Source organism: Melopsittacus undulatus, chromosome 9 (genome assembly GCF_012275295.1).
Source record: "Melopsittacus undulatus isolate bMelUnd1 chromosome 9, bMelUnd1.mat.Z, whole genome shotgun sequence".
NCBI classification, from domain to species: domain Eukaryota; kingdom Metazoa; phylum Chordata; class Aves; order Psittaciformes; family Psittaculidae; genus Melopsittacus; species Melopsittacus undulatus.
In genome coordinates this window covers 27,061,771-27,082,335 of record NC_047535.1, presented here as the reverse complement: position 1 = coordinate 27,082,335, position 20,565 = coordinate 27,061,771, and the positions used below count along the sequence as shown (strand labels likewise).

The window sequence follows — 20,565 nt, the reverse complement described above, 5'->3', positions numbered from 1 at the left end:
ACTTGCTGCTCCAGCTGTTTGGCCTACAGAATTACTGGCTAACATGGCAAATCCATGTCCTTCTGGCAGGAAATCCTCTTTTCTTCCCCTGTTGATGTAGCATGTGCCACTGGATGTGATTACACATGCTGCATCAGAAGCACTGTATAAATAAGGACACAGGTGTACATTTTAAACACAAGTCACCCTCTGCATGGCCACGTGTATGTGTGCAGTACAAACACCAGGCTTGCAGGGCAGATCCTTGGTGGGCATCAGTTGAGCCCAGCATGGCATCTGATGGTGCAAGGCTGATCTGCACCCACTGAGGATTCAGGCCACAGCTGTAGAAACAGTGTTTGTGAAATATATGAAATATTTGGGCTCAAACACAGCAAAACACACAGTCCAGGCCTTTCAGTAATACAGGGTCTGCTGCTGTGATGTCACAGGTACTCAATTGCTAGAAAACAAGCCATGCAGGAATGAATCCAAATGTTGGTTGTGTGTTCACCTCGAGAAATGGGCAGGCAGCAGAGCACAGAACCCAGCTTGGTCAGACCCCCTCCATCAGAAGTGCCCCACGTACCAGTTTATTCCCCAGGGCAAAAAACAAGTGTAGGGTCTGTCAGTGTCCCTCACTTTAGAAGGTTTGTCCTTCACTTTAGAAGGTTTGAAGCATAGTGGAAGGTAGGAGCAGAGAAGATAAACAGCCTGTCTCCTAGCTACATTCGGCCTGTGGATTGAAGTCAGTGAACACAAGTATTTGTGTGTACGGCATGCTCCAGGGCCTGCCATTGCCTGCTGGTGAAGTGCAGGCAAAGGAAAGGAAAAATGCATACTTCTCTTTAGAGCAATAATCCTTATATAGTAATAATAATGCCATTTATAAGCACTCTGAGAAGTTAACAACATACACTAAAGCAAAGCAAAAAAAAGTTGCAAATGTTTATTAAAAGCAGAAAGGGGGGGGGGGAATATTGTAAGTATGCCTCCTAGCACTTTTCTGTGTATTAAAGCCTGTGTTGTCTCTGCATGTGATCCTCGTAGTCTATTCATTATCCTTTGGGAGCGCAGCCCTTGCTGAACTCTGAGATTGAATGAGACAGCCCAGAGCATGCTGTTGTTAGTTATGGATCAGTCTCTTTCCAAGCATCTCCACTGAGTCTTGCCAACGTAAGGTAGCTGAGTCTGGCACTGTATCACTTTCCTTACCATGACACTGCTGGCATGGCACTGAGACCAACTGTGAGTTTTCTCAGTGCAGTATAACCCATATTTCCACATTTCAGGGTAGCTGTATCTATAGTTGAAAGTATTTTTCTTCCCTTCTCTGTTGGTGGCATTACTTTTGTCTTGTCTGCAGCTGGGTTCCTGCAGGGGGCTGCAGGGCTGAGTGAACTCTGCACTGTTTTGCCAGTAACACTGCCATGGATGTCAGTTTCCAGGCTACTCCAAAATCAGATGGAAAACTTGAGGCTGAGATGGGTGTTGTTATGGTCAGCAAGTGACCCATCCATCCTGCAAGACTGGCCCTTCCCAGTGCTGGGGCAGAGGGAAAAGAAACACCCTCTCTAACCCAAGAGACTGGCCACTAGCTTGTTTTGCCCTTGCAGGGAAGAAAGTCATGAAACCCCCATAGTAGGCTGTCGCCTTACAGCCAGGAGCTTCCTCACAGAGCAAGACAAGACCCTCATCCCTGTCTTTCAGCTATCTCTAAGCAGTGGGCACATCCTGATGCCCACATATTCCTCCCTTCACATACCAATTGCCTTAGAAGATCCCTGGCCATCTCACCACGAGGGTCAGGACTGGCACGTTGCTTTTCTGTGCTGAAAATTGTGAGGGTTTCATCACACAATGTGTATCCCACAGTACTGAGGCAAGGAACAGCATCGCTGAGGCACACAGCAGCAGGGAGAGAGTGGGATTTTCCAAAAGAGGGCATAGCACAGCTAGAAATAACTGCCTTTAAAGTGGTGACATTTTTATGCATGGAAGAGCTAGCTTAGACCATTTTTAGAGGATTTTATAAATCCCTCTGAGCCCAGTGCAACTGGATTCATCATATGAGGCACCTGTTTTACAGGGAGAAGGTATATGAGCAATAACCGACTATACAGTTCTTGCACTCTTTCAGACTTTCCCTAAATACCTCTTTTTATAACCACAGGTAGCATATGCAAAAAGCATGATGAAACCCAGAAAGCTTGGCTGGTTTTGCATTTCTGTCTTTGAAAGAGCAATGTAGGCTGCTTGAAAAAGAGGAGGAAAAGCTGTAATGTTCTCTTGCAAAGCCCTTTCTGCATTTATGGGTGTGACTTAATAGCATTGGTTAGTTTCTGCAAAACAATAAGCCCCCTTTTTGTCTTTCAGCTCTCTGAAATGGAGCTGCCAGGAGCTTTTGGATTAAGCTTTATCAGCCTGCAGTTAGGAAAGCCTCATGGAGGTTACGTCGCCAAGTACAACATACAAATCAAATTATGGGAGAGATGAATGCAGAGTTGTTAAATTAATTTTGTTTGTTCCAGCCCATTGGAATGTTTTTAACATGAAGAAAATAATTCTCTGCTGTATGGCTGGGCTGGCCAGCGCTTAGGACTGTCTTAGCATGCTGCAGTTGTCTGCGAGTGGCAAGCAGGTTTTCTCCAGGCTTGAGTGAGCCCGGGAAGACAAGGCTAGCCAAGATGCTGGCTTTGTCCCCTGTCTTCCACAGCAGGCTGATCTGCAGAGAAAAGGCTGTGTCAAGCTCCTACACATGGTCAACAGCTGGAAACGCTGGCTGAGGCTGCCATGAGTCAGGTCAGAGGGCTTTCTTCAGATCCAGCTCTCCCTCTTCTGCAGGACTTCTCCATGAGTTTCCATAAGCCAGCTTGTTTGCTGTGTTCCCAGTTCACGTCTTCCCCAAGAGAAGGGTGAGGGGGGGATTTTACTCCAAGAGGTCTGAGTTCTGCCATGCTCAGGGCATCACTGCCTGCCATGAGGCATGCCCACAGTACTGCACCAATGGTACTGCACCTATGGTACTGCAAACACACCTGCTGCTGAGTGCCTCCAAGATGTAGTTCTCTGTGGTCTTGGTGAGGCTTTTCTGCTTCCAAGATAGCTGGTACAGATGGTCTGTTAGCCAGGACATTATGGCTTTGGTGTCCTGCTGGACCTATGCAAAGGCCAATCCATGTATCTGCTCATCACAGACATCCTGAAAGCCCCATCAATATTATTATTATCGTTTAGGATCAGAACCTGGAAGAGAGCATTAGTAATATTTGTTTCTAAAAACAGCTGAGATGCAGAGGAAGTTCAGGTTAGATCTAAGGCAGAAGTTCTTTACTGTGAGGGTGGTGAGGCACCTGCTCCAGGCTGCCCAGAAAAGTGGTGAATGCTCCATCCCTGGCAGTGTTCAAGACCAGGTTGGACAGAGCCTTGGGTGACATGGTCTAGGATGAGGCATCCCTGCCTATGGCAGGGGGCTGGGAATGAATGATCTTAAGGTCCTTTCCAACCCAAACCATGCTATGATTCTATGGTTCTATGCTATGTCAATGTGAAATTATGCAGGTTGTTGGTTTCAGTTTTTTGTTTTCTCAAGCAATCATGAATGCACAGGCTTGTGTTTCCCTTTAGCATGTCCTGATTAGGTTTAGAGGAGGATCCAAACCTCTCCCTCCATGTCCCAACCTCTTTCTGCATTTCTGTGTGTCCTTCAGCTGCACTTCTTGCAAAATCAGTGGAAGTTCGGTAGCATCTAAAAGGAAAAGCAAGCAAGGAGCCTGTGATACTTGTGATCTTCTTTCAGGAATCCAAGGCATGCAAGGCACTATTGAAAGGAAAATTAGATCTCTGGAAAATGCCAGTTATTTTATAGATGGTCAAATCATTGCACTTTTTTTTCTTGCCTTTCAGACGTTTGCCGCGTTATTATGTATCACTTTAATTAAATCATCAAATTGAATTATTGGATCAAATGGGGTTTTATTCCACTGTGTCCTGAGCAGGTTGGGTTAAATAAATGCAATCATGTGTTTCATTTTATGAAAAGATTTCTTTTTTTGCCCATTCATAAGCTGTTAAAAAAGTGGCTGAACAGAAGAGGTTGGTTATTACTTAATTACAACAGGTACTGCTACGTGCCTTGGTGTAACTGGAACAAAATCATACTAAGTCATGAAAAATGTGTAGTATTTACTGTGAAATAGCAGTATTGTAAACTGTGGCTCCTTTTAGCTGGCTATGAATGAGGTTTGTCCTCCACAGAACTTGTCCCAGTAAAGTCATCGTGGTCATTCAAATGCTTGAAACTTCTCATGGCTTCATTGGATCAGAGAGGGTCTCCAAACTTTGAGCCTGTGAGTCCTCTATTTACCCTTGGGAAATACCCACTTGTTTCCTCTGCTTGGCTATTCTGAAAGGCATCAAAGCTGGCTGCAGAGTGGCATGGAATAGAGGACATGACAGTCCATTCTCCTTTGGGTGGCTTGGGGTCCTTGTCTGAAGAGCATCTGGCTAGCCATGGTTCAGAGGGGTGTTACAATTAAGGTAGATCTCTGTGTCTCTTATGAAGGTTACCTGGATGAATTATTTCTAGAACTGTTTGATTCATGATTACTTTAAGTACATAAATCTCTGCATGTCCTCCTGGAGGACAAGGACTGGGTAAGACTTAGGTCTGGGTAGTCCTTCACCCTGGGCCAGGGTGAAGTGCAGCCAGATTTGATTAGGTGGAACAATAAAGGCTGGCCTGGCATTTTGAAGGGTAATTCTGTGCTGACAGAGAGCTTCAAAAAGGGGGCAGTTATGATTTATTGGTGCAGTTATCAATAAACAGTGATGTCTGAGAATTGATCTGGCTATCTCAGCAGAAATTGGTGGGCATGGAGAGGCATAGCAAAGATAGTGAAGCTCTGTGAGCAGTGACAACAAGGACTACTTTCAGGTGTGCTCTCTTGGCTGGGTCCTCAACACCTTCATGCCATGCTCCCTGCAGAGACCAGGGAAAGGGTCTGCAGGCAGCAGACTGAGGTTGCTTCTGGCTTTGCAGCTTTGCCAGCAGAATCCGGTTTCTTCCTTTAAACTCAGTGTAAATACAAACTCATGTTCATTTTGTCAGTGATGTGAGGTACTGCAGGGTTTGTTTGCTTTGCTGGATCATCCTTGTGGGTTGAGCAGAAGGATCTATTGCAGAACTCCAAGATTGTCACTGCTCATGGCAGGAGCAAACACCAAATAGCTTTCCTGCCCAAGCATATTTCTGCGATAGATGTTCTCTTGTTCAGGCTAGCCACAAAATGTGAGTTATAACTGCACAAATGCATCTGACAGGTATTTTTCTATTGAACTAGTAATGCTGGTGTTTACAGCATTTAGTCATTTTTATTTAGGAGCTGTAGCTATTTCAGTAATGTAACATTAGAGCTACACGACCAACCTGCAAAGTCCAAGCAATAGGAACAGACATTTCTCGCCTTCAGTGCTGCCAAGACTCTTCAGAAGTGAAATGGCCCAAGATACACACAGTCACATACCTGCAGAGCACAAATAAGCTGAATGTGTTGGCTTTAAATGGAAAGGTCCTATTGGGAAAAATAATTCTGCAAACAGTGTCAGCATGATGGGCTGGGTGACGCTTTGACTTTCCCTGGCAGAAGAGACCAGTTCCTTTGCCACGGCACATTTAGGTGTTTAGGTGTAGTATCAAGTGATTTTTCTTGGTTCAGAGTTTATATTGGGAAAGAGAATGTGAGAATCTGTCCTGAATTGTGTATTTTAAACATGATTTTTAAAGCTTGGAGAGAATCTGAACTCTTCATAAGTGATGTATTTATTTGGTAGCTTATGAGTGCCATCTAGTGTTCTACATCGGTACCCTGACCTTTACATCTCTGGTTTGAAAAGTGTTTTCTTCAACTGCTGGGAGTGGGCTGGGCACATCTTACTCCTGAAGTGAAGACTGGTTTGTTCCTGGCCTTGGTCTTCACTGGAGAAGTTTGGGGGTTGATGTCTGCATTAAACAGAAGCTGTGTCTTTGCCTGCTGGTTATGCTGTTCCTATGCTGACATCCCCAGCAACTTACACTTGTGGAAGGCGCTGATTTTGGAGGATGGCTGCAGGGTTCCCCTCCCTGTTATGAAAAGGAGATGGCCATCAGATGCCACTCTTCTCTGTGCTGGTAATATGTTACTGTCAAACAGCTGAGAATCTATGAAGGACAATAAATAGAGGAGAATAAAGTAAGATGTGCTTATGTGCAAAAAACATACTAGGATAAGAGGAGAATACTTCCTGATCCAACAGTGTCACATTTTCATAGAATCATAGAATAGTTAGGGGTGGAAAGGACCTTAAGATCATCTGGTACCAACCCCCCTGCCGTGGGGAGGGACACCTCACACTAAACCATGGCACCCAAGACTCCGTCCAGCCTGGCCCTGAGCACCACCAGGGATGGAGTATTCACAACTTCCTTGGGCAACCCATTCCAGGCATTCCATTGCCTCACTGACCTTACAGTAAAGAATTTCTTCCTTATATCCAATCTAAACTTCTCCTGTTTCAGTTTTAACCCATTACCCCTTGTCTTGTCACTACAATCCCTAATGAATAGTCCCTCCCCAGCATCCCTGTAGGCCCCCCTTCAAATACTGGAAGGCTGCTATGAGGTCTCTACACAGTCTTCTCTTCCCGGGCTGAACAGCCCCAACTTTCTCACCCTGTCTTCATACATGAGGTGCATCAGTCCCCTGATCAACCTCGTGGCCTCCTCTGGACTTGTTCCAACAGTTCCATGTCCTTTTTATGTTGAGGGCACCAGAACTGCACACAATACCCCAAGTGAGGTCTCAAAGCTATTATTATAAAATGAGGTTCCAGTTATTTCCAGGGTGTGCAGACACACAGGGAGTATTTACCTCCATTGTACAGCAGGAGACTGTGGATCAGGGAAGCTGGGGCTCAGGGTGATTTGACTTCTTAATGTTCCACTGCAGAGCTCTTAAGTGACCAAGTTAAAGTGTGTGTGCAAATGTCAGGAATGAAAATAAGTCGAGAACTAAGCAACCTGCCTGTAGAGAAGGGATTCTCTTGCTCCCTTTACTCTGGAGAGCAGAAAGCAGCTGCAGGTGGTATTAAATCCCATTGGTCTCAGTGGATTGCAGTCTAAGCTATTACTGTAGGTAAGGGCATTAAAGAAAATCTTGGCTCCTTAAAGCAAGGCACAGTTCTTCCTGTTTATTTTCTCTTGGATATTTAGAAAGACTTCATGTGTTTTCCTTCTGTTTTTTAGCTTGCAGCACTCCCCCCGTCAACATGAAAGTGCAGCCTGTGAACAGGACAGCGTTACTTGTAACCTGGAACCAGCCGGAAACCATCTACCACCCTCCGATCATGAACTACATGATCTCATATAGCTGGACTAAAAATGAAGATGAAAAGGAGAAGACTTTCACCAAGGACAGTGACAAGGACCTGGTAAAACCACAGCATCAGCCCCAGACATATGTATCAAGCTACTTTTTGTTATTTTTCTCAGTAGAAGGAATAGAGGAGGAAAGCAGTTGTTACCTTATAGACAGGCTAGTGTTTGGCTCACAACGAATTGCTATTAAAACATTCAGCTTTCGTTGAACATTGCCTAACGACTACCCAAAACACTGGAGTGTGAATTTATAGTTTATGGGAGTGCATAAAGGACTAAATCTGCAGACGGTTTTTCATATACTGTTGCTGAGAAGCAGCTGGCTCAGGAAGCGGTTGGGCTCTGAATACCTTTTGGCTTGTGTTCAGCTCACAGCTTTTCACACTGAAAGTCTGATACCCCCAGATCTGTTCCTGGGCTCAGGCTTTTCACTGTGCCTAGCCCCTTGCAGTCTTTGGAGCAGTTTCTGGCAGCAAGTGCTGCCAGCAGTACAACATGCATGGTCAGGGCTATAAGATCATTGCAGACTAGCCCTGTACAAGCCCTGCTTATGTCTGGCAGCAGGAGAAAAAGAGGGAAGAGTGAGACAGTTCCAGAACAGATGGAAACACCGATCTGTCTTCTCCATTTAGGATTTGATCTGCTTGTCATTCTTGTCTAAGTGGAAGCAAGTATTGTACCGGTCTTTAACATTCTCTGCATATAAAATCAAAGTGACACATTCGGATTTGAAAGGCCTCCGTTTATTGTTAATCAAAGAAAGCCTCTAGAATAATGAAATCAGTAATTGTATATGCACATGAAAAATGCAGCAGCACAGAGTGTTATTCCTAATGACTGTTATAGTTTGGGGTTTTTTTCTCAAATACACAGTCCTCTAGGCCCATTCAATCAGTTATACAATAATACTTCTCTTATTCCCTTAGATCAAGATTCTTTTACTTCATTTCCATTTGTATTTTCAATTTCCCCACTAGACATTGTTATCTGGGTCACATTAGGGAACGATCTGCCTCACAAAATCAGAAAGGAATCTATTGAAAGGCACCCAAGGTTATGATGTATTGTAACCTCTCTCTTGTCATAACTTCACATTCTTAAGGGAGATTTTTATTAATCAGGTATAAGGAGAGGAGAGCCTTAATCAGCAAAAATTAGGTGGGCACAGTGAAATTGTCCTGTTTTATGTAAAAGAAATAATTAGAAGTGAAGGGTGTGTGATGGAGTGATAGCTTGGAAATAAATTGCAGTGAGACCCTGCGCTGTTCAGCAGAGCTTGGAGGTTAGGAAAGCAATGACAGCTTAGTCTATTTTAGGGGCAAGAGAAGGAAACTCTCAGCGGAAGGTGCAATTTGCTTTCAGTGCTCTGGCAGAAACAGTTGGGATGTCCTGTCTGGAAACCAAATTAGACAGTGTTTTGCTAAAGAGATCACTCATATTTCAAGAGACCAACAGAGCCACTGCTGCTGTCTGCTGCAAGACATGATCGTGATGTTATTTAGGAGTAAAGCAATACAAAAGACTGTGTGGAAGGCAGCAGGGCAGCGTCTCAGGTCTAAGAATAAGCAGGGACATCCCAGCCCAGTGTGCTGAGCCATCATGTTGTACCAGGCCACTGACACCAAATTGCCATAGCCAGTTTGTGCAAAATAAACAGTCACTTTGAACATGCAATGACTTATCTGGGTTTATCCCATGTTTGGGACTTGGATCTCCACCTCTAAGAATCTCATTTTAATTCCTGAGGTCAAATGATTTGAGATTTATTCTTTTCTAAGGAAAGCAGACTTCCATGCATGAAGACTGTCATGAGAGGAGAGGTAGGACATACTCACTTCTTTCTCATAGGCAGAGTAAGCAGAGGTTGGGTGCATCACTTTGGCCTTGCCCTCTTCCAGCTTACCAGTGAATATTCCTGTTTAGAAATAAGTTTGTCTTACATGACATAAATGTCCTGTGTTAGCACAATGCTTTATATATTTCAAACTGATCGTGGACAGTTCTGTGGGGGTAAAAAACTGAATAATATCTATTTTTTTTAAACAGAAGGCCATCATTAGCCATGTCTCACCTGACATCCTTTATCTGTTCAGAGTTCAAGCAGTTTGCCGAAATGAAATGCGTAGTGACTTTAGCCAGACTATGCTCTTTCAAGGTAAAAAAACCCACATATTTTTCCATTAAGTGACTCTTTGTTTGTTTAACATTTTCTTTGCAGAGTGCAAAATATGGTGTGGAATGGTTTCAAAAGATGTTTGAATGCATGTAGACAATGCTGATTTTGGATTCTAGACATTGACTTTGTCAGAGTCCTGTTTGAAATGATGGGGGTTTGCCTGCATTTGCCTACAGGGAAGCCTATTCTGCCTCTCTGCTGACGGAGTTTGTCAGGTTTTAGGAGAATTCAGAGCTTTTGTTGGTATAGTGTTCTAAAGTTAATTCATCAAAGGCTGCTTATGCATCAGAGGCACAGCTATAGGAGAATGTGAGTCTGATCGGTGTCTGTTTTATGTAAAGAGGAAAGGAGATCAGTCCTACCTTGACAACCACATGTGGAGATGTTCAGGTTTTGCTATGCACGCAACCTCAGTGATTTCCAAAACATACCTATGTAAATGAAAGCAAAATAACTGGAGGCTAAGCTGTCCTTTGTCATGGATTTCCTTTTCAGTTTATTGGAGAAGTCTGGTAAAGCTGAGATTTGGTAGAAGAACTTGATGTTTTCCAGTTTTTTAAGTGCCAAAGTTTTGTTCCCTCCTGAGAATTATTACTACTTCCTTATTAAGATGGTCAAAATTCACCTCTGTTGAGAGCATTCCCTCCCACTCCAATTTATTTAAATCTATAAATGGATTACCCTTGGAATGGGTAGTGGAAGAACAAAACAAGCAGAGAGTTAAAAATTTAAATCCTTAAGATGAAGCAAAGAGTCGAGTCACTTGGGTTAGAGGCTGTATATGGACCAAAATAGTAGAGGCATTTTTCAGTGTGATATTTGGTAAATGGGAAGGTTTTAATCGTGCTCTGTTAGCACTTAGCATCTGAAGGACATCAAGCTGTGGACATAATTTTGTTGTGTTCTGGTGTCATGCCACAGGGTTAGCAGCATTGCAGAGAGAACAGGGATTGGACAAAAAATGTGTTATCCAAGCAACATCTCCTGTGTGGCTCTCAGCTTCTTAGTATCTCAGCACAGTGTTCTGGACTTCATTTTAAGTGCCAAACAGAAGTTAGAAACTTGGATATTACTGATTATGGCCTGTCTTGGTAGATAATAGAATGGAAAAAATTATTGGAAATTTGTTCACAATACCTGTTTAATTTCATTTTAGACTAAATCATTAGTAACAGTTTCGCTGGATACTCTTTGGGTACTCTAGCCAGTGTTTGAAGCAGTGGAAGACATGCATCAGTGGGAGTAAATGTTGGGTTTCCTTCCATTTCTTCATGTCTTCCATGTCTTCATGTCTCTCTTTTAATCTTTGGCTGTACCCAAGATTTAACCTAGAAAAATAATCCACTTGAGATTTCAAAACGTTCTTCAGAAGCTTATGGTTGTACTTGAGATAAATTGCAATAAAAAATAATATTATCATAAGGGCAGAAAAAAGTAGTATCATCAGCTGCTCTTGCTTCCTGTGCAAGTCAGGACATTTCATCCAGCTTGAGTTTGAAGGAGAGCATGTGTTTCCTGACAGTGCACTTAAACCAGCATTGCCAGGCCTGAGTAATTAAAGAGAAATGGATCTGTCTTTAGACACAAGTACAAAGTAAGGTGAGTAACACCAAACGAGCTTGAGTTACTTTTACTATGGAGACCCACATACCCATTTTGTGGTAGCAATATTCACCAACTGATTAAGCAATTTTACCAGTGCCTCCCTTCCCGGTCCACTGATGCGCTGTTGTTCTTTATTTCTCAGCTAACACTACTCGAATTTTCGAGGGGACCAGAATTGTGAAAACAGGAGTGGTAAGTCCATATTTATGGTGGGCCATAAATCAGTGCAGAGCATGAATGGGCAGCAGTGATTTTGGGGTGGCATTCCCACCAGGTGGCAGCACGATGTTGTAATCTGCGCCTGCACCCAGCTTTCCTGGGGAGGTGGTTCAGACCTGCCACAAATGTTTATAAAGAAACTTCAGTTACTGGAAGGGGTTTGGTTTTCTAGCTTCATGCCCCAAGAGGCTTTGACCAGTGGAGAACTAAGTGTAAAGAAGTCTTCCCAAAGATGTATTCAACCCATTTAGAGGGGATTTATAATCTTAACGATGACCTGTGGAATTAAATTTAATTTCTTTATTAACTGTATGATCAGAATTACATGCGACAGGAATAAGGCTTCATGCACAGCGTCTTAGCTGTTCTAGTGCTTTAAAGATACCTGCTACTACGTGAATAAAGCCTTAAAGGGCTCTTTGTTATAATTCTAATTCAGATGAGACTGTAACAAGTCACTGAATCTTTTGTATTCCAGAATCAGAAACGTTGATAGTTTTACAGTAAAACTGGAATGCAGTTTCAGATTTGAAAGCATCTTATTAGGTTATTTAATATAAACTATCCATAACCTAAATTTCTTGGCATTCTGTATACTGAAATGTTCAGTAAAATTTATGGACTGAATTCATACTATGGAATTTACTCTAAGTACATTACTTGTGGTCTTATTCTGTTCCAGTTTGATATACTCCCTAGTAAGCAAATAACACATACAAAGCTTGAATTTAAATGATTAATGTTTCTTTAATGATGTATAGAAGTATTATAGACATATAAAATTTGCTGTCAAATTTTAATACTTAGTCCAGCTTGGAGACTGTACATGCCAGCAAAAAGCGAATCTCACAGTACCTTAGGGATTCACACTGATAAGTACCCAAAAGTTTAGATGCTTATTTAAAGTTTTGGCTTGAAATCTCTAAAGCACACGTTTTCTTCTGAGATCTCAGGTTCTCTGTGATTGCAGCTGGTCAAAAATAATGTGAGAAAGCTGCCTTTCTTGGTTTGCTGTAGCATTTCAACTACACAGCCTGCCTGAAGCTGGGAATTGCTGAGGTGTAGAAATACTCTTAGGCTATAAATTTCAGTTCCAAAAATAAATATTTTACAGTTTAGTTCAACCTTCATTAGTGCCTATTTCACCCTGGTTTGTCCTCTGATGCATATACCTTTCTAGCTAATGCTCCTCCTGCTGATGAATTCAGTTATGTGAGACATTTTTCAGTAAGTCAGAGAGAGAATGCGGTCATGTTGTCTGGGCTGATCTCAGCTTTTCCACAGAATTACTCCTGCTCCTTAGTCAATTCACTTCAGTGTAATTTTCACATGTAATTCAGGAAGGGGAATTGTGTAGTATATACCAAGAACTTTTGTTTCCAGTAGATCATGCACATGTGCACAGAGACCCATGTGCAAACATGCCTGTACTGGACTGACATAGAATAACAGTGGCAGGGTGCAGAGGATGCCAAGTGCATGGTTCATTCGCTGTTTCCTCTCATCTCCCTGAGGGACATAGGCAATGCCAGCCCTGGCTATGGGTCACTGGTAGTAGCCAGGGAGAGCTCTGTATATAGGGAAGACTGAGTATATACGTGGGTGTCACAGCCTGGTAGTCCAGATGGAGATTGCAGTGACTTGCTGAAGGGCTCCTGATGCTCTCCAGGTCCTTCACAGGTGCCTAGCCAGCCGTGTTGCAGGTCTTTTCTGTCAAGAGCAATGCCTTACAACAGCATCAGAATAATGCTAATGGGTAAATGAAGGAAATAAAAATAGTACCATTTGAGGCCCTCCCAATGTGTGTGGGAAGATCCAGAGTTCCCTGTCAGAGCAGACCCACCAGCCACGGATGCTCACGTTGGCAGCACAGCCCTTATTTTGGGACAGCCCTTATGTAATGCTGTATTTTTAAGCTTCTGTGTTCTAAGGATTAAAGTGCTGTGAGTAATGCAGCTAAACTCATTAAACTCCTTTACATCCTCCTCACCCCTGAGAGGAAACATTATTCACAAGTCACTGGTGACGTGGGTTGAGAAGGTCCCACTGTAAAATAAAGATAAGGATAAAGAGGGGTTTTTATTATGATGATTGTTTGGAAGTGGTGAATGTGGGGAGGTTTTCTCCCTTTGTGGTTTGCTGGGTAGCTCTGTAGCATGTCCCATTCCTGACTTGGTCCTGCATCCAGCTAATGCTAAGTCATTCGTTTTAAGAGAATAGCAACCAGAATGGGGTGTGTGTGGAAAGGGAGGGAAAAGAAAAAGAAAAATCACCCCAGGTAGCACACTGGGACCCCTGCTGATGCTCTCTGCTGTGTTTTCTTCCCCTTTGCTGCTGCTGACCTCCTCAAGCCCACAGCATCTCCTGCTTCCTCAGCCGACATGGCTCCCATCAGTTCTGGCTCCTCAACATGGACCTCCTCGGGGCTCCCCTTCTCCTTCGTGTCCATGGCCACAGGGATGGGGCCTTCCTCCAGCGGCAGCCAAGCCACTGTGGCCTCAGTGGTGACCAGCACCTTGCTGGCAGGGCTGGGCTTCAGCGGCAGTGGCATCTCCTCCTTCCCTAGCAGTGTATGGCCAACCCGGCTCCCCGCAGCGGCTGCCCCCAGCAAGCAGGCAGGACGGGCTGTGGTGGCCGTCACCGAGGCTTCTGCTGCCGCCTCCCCGGGACCAGAGCGGGACTCGGCACTGACAAAGGACAGTGAAGGAGCCGAGGAGGGGGAGAAGGATGAAAAGAGTGAAAGTGAGGATGGGGAGCGGGAGCACGAGGAAGAGGAAGAAAAGGATGCTGAGAAGAAGGAGAAAAGCAGGGTGACAGCAGCTGCAGAGGAGCGCAATAGCACAGAGTCCAGCGTGGCTGTGGCTTCCCCCAACTGGACTGCTGAGGAAGGAAATAAAACCATATCGGGGGAAGAACCGAGCCAGAACATCCCCACAGCTGGAGGTGCCGAGGAGGAGAGCTTTGCCGAAACAGGCACTCAGCCCCAGCAGCTCCCATCCACCCAAGTGCCGCCAGCGTTCACTGACGAACTGTACCTGGGGAAGATCCCAAGGAGACCAGAGACAACAAGAAGACCCTCTCTGAAGGAGGACAGTTTTCCAGAGGAATACCCCTCAGATAACAAATTCATCACCATTAACCCAGGTGAGTGACCTCCAGGAAAACTGGTTTTACCAGCATAAGACTATTGGAGTTAACAATCATCTAGTTCCAACCCCTGTGCCATGGGGAGAGACACCTTCCACCAGAACAGGTTGCTCCAAGCCTCATCCAACCTGTCAAATGGGAATTTTGGGGATAGATAATGACACAATTCACATTCCTTACTAATTTCCAGTATATACATTTTTGTGGTGCCTGGCTTCATCCTATAGGCAGGACCCACCCTCACAAATTAGTATTGGAGAGCAGAGGGGGAAGAATCATCCTTTTGTATTCTTGGGACACATCCACGGTCCTTGTAGCTTATTAAAAGAAAAACTGGAAAAATGTTAACCCCCAACATGCTGCATTAAGAATTTTGTTAAAAAATATAAAGGAATGCAGTAAACTATAGCTGTGAAATTAATTTGCAAGAGCGGGTGCTATGCTGAGCTGGTGTTTCATGGGAAGGTTGCTATATATGCTGTAAGCAGATTTGGTTTATCTGCAGAATTCTCCTTGATGAGGCTTTGAGATATTCTCCCAAATACAGGATTGTTGCTGGTTTATTTCTCACCACAAAACCTATATACTCTGATCTTCCAAGGCAAGGCACCTCTGACACTAGGGCTTGTTTTTAACTATTAAAAAGGGAAATAAAAGCTTAGCAGGGCAGAGTCTGGTATTTTCTATGTTTGTCCTGATGAGAATTACTAGTGCTCCTGTACACACCAGCTCTGGATGTATGTCCCAACTCCGCACTATGTACACAGCAAATATGACCTTTTGGAGGCATGCCCAGGTGATCTGCATGTGCACCAAGCCCTGCGTGGTCAGGATTTGCTGCACAGGCTTATGCAAACACAGTGTTTGCAGAAAGTCCAGTGCATAGGCACATGTTTCTGCTTGGGGAGCTCCAGGCTCAGATCTTACAACTGCAATAAGCAAGTGGAGTGCAGGCCTATGGATTTATTTGCAGAGTAAGGACTGAGCTCTAGGTACAATGATGAGTTTATCTGAGTGATTATGTGTATTAGCACAGCATTTATAAGATAGTTCACACCTTTTTGTTTGGGTTTTTTTTTTACTGCCGTTTATTTTGCTCATCTATAGACTGTTCTGTATTTTTGTTTTTCCATGAAAGCTGCTCTAGAGTCAGAGTACTGTGAAAAAACCTCACATATTTATTTTTCCCTACTTCTATAACCACAAAACTGCAGACATTGTGCACTCAGTTACAGCTCAGAACCAATTTCAAGAACAAAGCTCAATCCAATCTTTAATAATATTTGTTACAGATATCCTGACATGACTCTAATGCTGTGAATCATTACTGTTCTGTAAGAGATCAGATTAACAATGCAGAGACCAAGAAACCTGCACCAGGTGGTGCTGATTTTTTTTACAGTGTGCTGCTGTTTTTCTTACTCCTCAACTGGAAATCTTCTTCAAAGTCCAGTGCTCCCACTGAGTATGGTGTGAGGTGACTGTCAGGCAGCTTTCAACATGCCACCTGCCCTCATCACCTTTTTATCAGGAAGGAGGACACTTGTCCTAGCCATGCTTTGCAATGTTGGGAGTAAGCATTCAGCACCATTTAGGTTCAAACCCCAACAGTTAAATCTGCCTGGGTAAACCTACCTCTGAAATAGCTGTCTTCAGTTCTTCCTGCCTTATGCTTCTCTGTTTTTCATGTGCAAGTTTCATGAATGGTCCAAGTACAATGTCCATTATATGAGACCTGGAAAGAGCCTCGTGGCCTATTTTCAGCCTAATAAATTGGAGTAATTGGGTAGTTGTTCTTCTTTATTAACTCATGACAAAGGGATTGTTTATTAGATTGGTTTTTATTCTGTGGTGAAGTTAAGATAAAAGATTAAAATCAATGAGATGAGGGAATATTGTTAATATTCCTACAAAGTACTTACCGGTTATTGTGAATCGTACCGCTTTAGTCTGTAGTGATTCCTGCCTCTTTTTAGCACATAGAGAACTATCACTGAAAGAAGTTCAGCACAGCTTTGCCTCCTACTAGACAGGCTCTTTTAAGAGCTCTGCTCACTTGCAGGATTGGAGGTTGAAGTGACCCTGCGTGAAGACTGCACGTAAAGATGATCAGTCTTGAAAGGACTCTGCACATTAGGTTTTCCATGCTTATATATGGAGGGATGATAACTTAGTAAGATCACTGTCTCTTTATAAAATGACTTCCATATGTAGGAAATGACATCTGAAATAACCAGCACTTGTTAGCTGGGGGAAGAGATAAGTGAAAGAGAACATTTTGAGATGTGTCTTACTGGCCGTGGGACAGAGGCTTTAAGCCTGAATCTCTTTATACCAGGTGTGAGGACTTTGTCCTTCAAAGTTTCTTCAGGCAAGTCCTTCTGTTTGCATCTTGTGTCACCAGATACCTGCAGTGCCTAGCTAAAGTGTACCTATCCTGGAATTTGCCCAGATGCTTTACTAGATGTGTCTGAGTAAGGCCTGGCTGGCCTGTTGGGAGTGCTACCCTTGCAAGAAGACTCTTGGGAATGCAGAAGGAGCTTTCCTCCAGGCTGGTTCTGGGTTACCAAAAACACATGCCAGCAAAACCCACAGCTGCAGAATTGGCCCATCAATCACGCACTAGCATGAAGCCTAAGACTAGTTGCTTCAGCTAAACTGTTTCCCACAGTAATATGGAAATTGGCAATTCATACAGACACACCTGACCTAAGTCACACAACGAGTGGAGTTCAGTGAAACTCCAGACATAAGCAAGACCTCTTCCTAGGAGAAAGAGCCTTAAAGGTTTTCCATAACAAGGTAAACTTTATATCAAGACAATGACCAGCAAAGCCAAGAGGACATTGACAGAAGTGTCTGAGAGCATTCTTGAGCATCAGGACAGTTAAAGAAGAGTGAAGGGCAGTTCCAAAGTGAGCAAAAAGAGCTCCTGCAGCTTACTGTATCCCGTAGAGGGCAGGAACTTTTTTGGATGCATCTTTTCTGCAGGAAAGCAGTTTTTAAAAAGTTGTCAGGGTTTCAGAAATGTTTTTGTGAGCAGAAAGCTGAATAATTTTAAAGAGTAGAAAATTGTTTCATAACAATATACACTTGTAAAATTAATTATATAGAATCAAATTAGCAGTTGTAAGCAGATAACTGAATGGGAAGTACTCATGAGTGTGGGTGATTAGAGGAGAAGAGGGAACACGTGAGAAATTACAGGGAAAGTGCAAGACCAATTAGTACAGCAAGGCTCATTTTCTTTTAGTGCTTATTTCACAGGCACATACACACACACCTCTCCTGAGGCCCTGTCATTATTATATTCCAAATGGCATTGGCCTCTTCTTGTCTGGTGGCATCAGCCAATGCTAATGATTTTCTTCTGTCACTGAACATTTGCTTGTTCTCTTTCATTTTTCTGCTCATCCTTTTCTCAGTTTTGGTGCCCACATTATCCTAATTGTACCTTTGATCTGCAACTATTACACATGCAGCTGCTTAGCATTGTCCACAACTCTCAAACCTGAACATGAGAAAAACAGCGATTAGAATGATGCTTTACCAAAAGCAAAACAGAAAAGAAGGAGAACCAGCACGATTCAGTTCAGGCTAGAGCAGATACCAAACCACAGGCTTTTGGTTTGTTGTGCAGACAGTTAAACACAGCCTTTGTATTTGACGGGAGATAGCAAATAGTCCGTTATGAGCAAATGAATAAGCATCCACATGGGGCTTTTGTCTCTGTCATGAGCTAGGACGGAGAACAGAGATTGTGCATTTGGCCCTTGATCCAAACTTCGGCCAGGTCCTCCCATCCTTCAGTGCTCACCCACCTCTGCCGAGTTCCTCCCACGAGAGGGCTTTGTAGGGAGATCATGATGTGTGGAGTTACATTTCAAACCTGGTGTATGCTTTAAGCAGAGCCTGAATTTAGCGGTTTAAAACAGTCTTTGCCAGGTCTGAGGTGACAAAAACCTTCTGGTTATAACCTCATTAAGATAATGAAACATCTGTGTCATTCTTTCTCCACACGTGGCAGGGATTATTAAACTGTACTTTTGTGTGGCACATGAGACACTTTGCATGGCAACTTACAGGAGCAAACAGCAGATTGCCTTGAAAACAAAAGCATTGAATTACTCAGTGTTTGCAAGCAGTATGAATTTTGAATATGTGACATCAGGATTAAATATGATTGGCATTAGTTTACAAAACAGTGAAAAGCCATCCTTAATTGTGCAAAGCCTGTAAATATGACTACTGAATGATTGCGTTTAAAGAAATAAGAAGAATATAGCTGCACAATGGCACACGCTTGTATCAAAAGTAACACTTTCTTTGAAAACACTGGTTTGCCTTTTCATCATTTAATAATATGGCCCATTCTGTTTTCCAGAATGAATTGTTACCTTTGTCCATAACTTCATTTACTTAAAGCAGAGATGAGCAGGGGGATTTCTTCTAGGAGACTGGATGGTCAGAGGCAGTTTGGCAGTAAGGGTTTTCTTTTGGCCTGCAGAGCACATGTATTGTCCAGGTTAATGGTATCTGCAATGGTACAACAAACAGGACTTTGTCCTAGTTATTTATGCAACGCAAGGAATGATAAAGGTAGATAGGTTATATATTACAGCTATGGTTGCTTATTATAGCAAGCAGTGTTACTTAAGGACAATAAACACATTTCTATTCTCAGGAACCAATTACCAAGAATATGTGGAAAATCAGTACATTTCACAAAGTGTAGAATGCCCCTTTCTTGCCTTGACCTTTGTGCAAGAGCTGCACTGCCAAAGCCTCTCTTGCTGCCTAATGCCCTCTAATGATCTCTTGTGCCAGTGCTTCATCCATCCATGGCCTGTGTGGAACTGCTGAATGGGTGGTTCACAAGAGTTAGAGGTTTTTCCAGACACAGGAGTGGATTTAGCAGTGCCAGGGCTTGTATCGTGTGGGACCTCCTGAAACAGATATGCTGTAATAATTTTTATTCCTTCCTACTGGGATGGGTTCCAAGCCAGTAAAAGGCAAACTGAATTAATTCAACGAAGGCATATGCCACTGGAAACTGTTTACATTTCTTAGCAAAAATGGAGTTTCCTGGTCCATTTTTTAAGCTTTCTTCCCTCCCAAGTACAGCGTATGGTGGGCACCGTTACAAGGATATGCTGTTGACATTACCAAGGCTCAACATTCTTGCTTTGGAAAAGAGTGAAATGATGACTGTTTTTTATTTTATAATATTTTGTAATGTAGGAGAACATGAAACTATGAAGGCGTAGATCTGTTTGGTTTCTGAGTGTATTTTCTTCAAGTCTTTTTCCAAGTTATCCGGTGTGCTGCCTTTCCTTAGGCTCTTCTGCCATGACACTCCAGAGACAGGCACCAGCACTCCAGCTGCACTGCTGTCCTTCTGACCTCAGCTGTCATGCTAGTACAGTTCTTATTGGCATTGGTTTGTTTAAGCTCTCTCAACACTGAAGCCATGGAAAACACCTGAGCCAGCACAGGATCAGTCTCTTTTTTTATTGAAGCACAATCACTGCTTGGGAATTCCCAACTGGAATTTCAGGGCCAGCCATCAGCATCCAGGAATGGCATTTGCTATTCTTGGCACTCAGTATCCTGAACATATTCTTGTCCTCACATCTGTGGTATAGGGAGTTGGCAGGGTCAGGTAAGTGTGTTCTCCACAGTAGACTGGGTAAGAGGAGCATCACGAGCACTGCAGAATTTGTGCACTGAGACTCTAGCCCATGCTGTGCTTACAATGGAATTTAATTTCCTTCCCATGCAAACAGAAACATATGTTTTTGTGTTGAAATATGTGGCAGTGAAGCTAAACAGAATACTGTCCTTGGAGAAGAATGAAGCAATGCCCTAATGGATGTAAGGTGGTGGGACTGTTTAACTCTCCTACAAAGTTTTATTACATTGCATGTTTTCTTTTGCTTTGTCCCTTTTGCCATTCTGATTAGTAACACTTACCTCACAGGCTTAATTTTTTCATGCTGTTAAATGATTTGAAATGCACTAATAA

At 43.2% G+C, this 20,565-nt stretch overlaps 1 protein-coding gene across 1 annotated transcript in view; it reads left to right on the top strand.

Moving 5' to 3' along the window:
• Nucleotides 1-20,565, top strand: part of PTPRG (protein tyrosine phosphatase receptor type G) — a 405,849-nt gene that overhangs the window by 313,236 nt on the left and 72,048 nt on the right. The window contains exons 10-13 of the mRNA XM_034065923.1: nucleotides 7,262-7,446; nucleotides 9,440-9,548; nucleotides 11,317-11,366; nucleotides 13,745-14,537. Of these exons, the coding sequence (XP_033921814.1) occupies nucleotides 7,262-7,446; nucleotides 9,440-9,548; nucleotides 11,317-11,366; nucleotides 13,745-14,537 (1,137 nt within the window). The remainder of the gene's footprint in view (nucleotides 1-7,261; nucleotides 7,447-9,439; nucleotides 9,549-11,316; nucleotides 11,367-13,744; nucleotides 14,538-20,565) is intronic.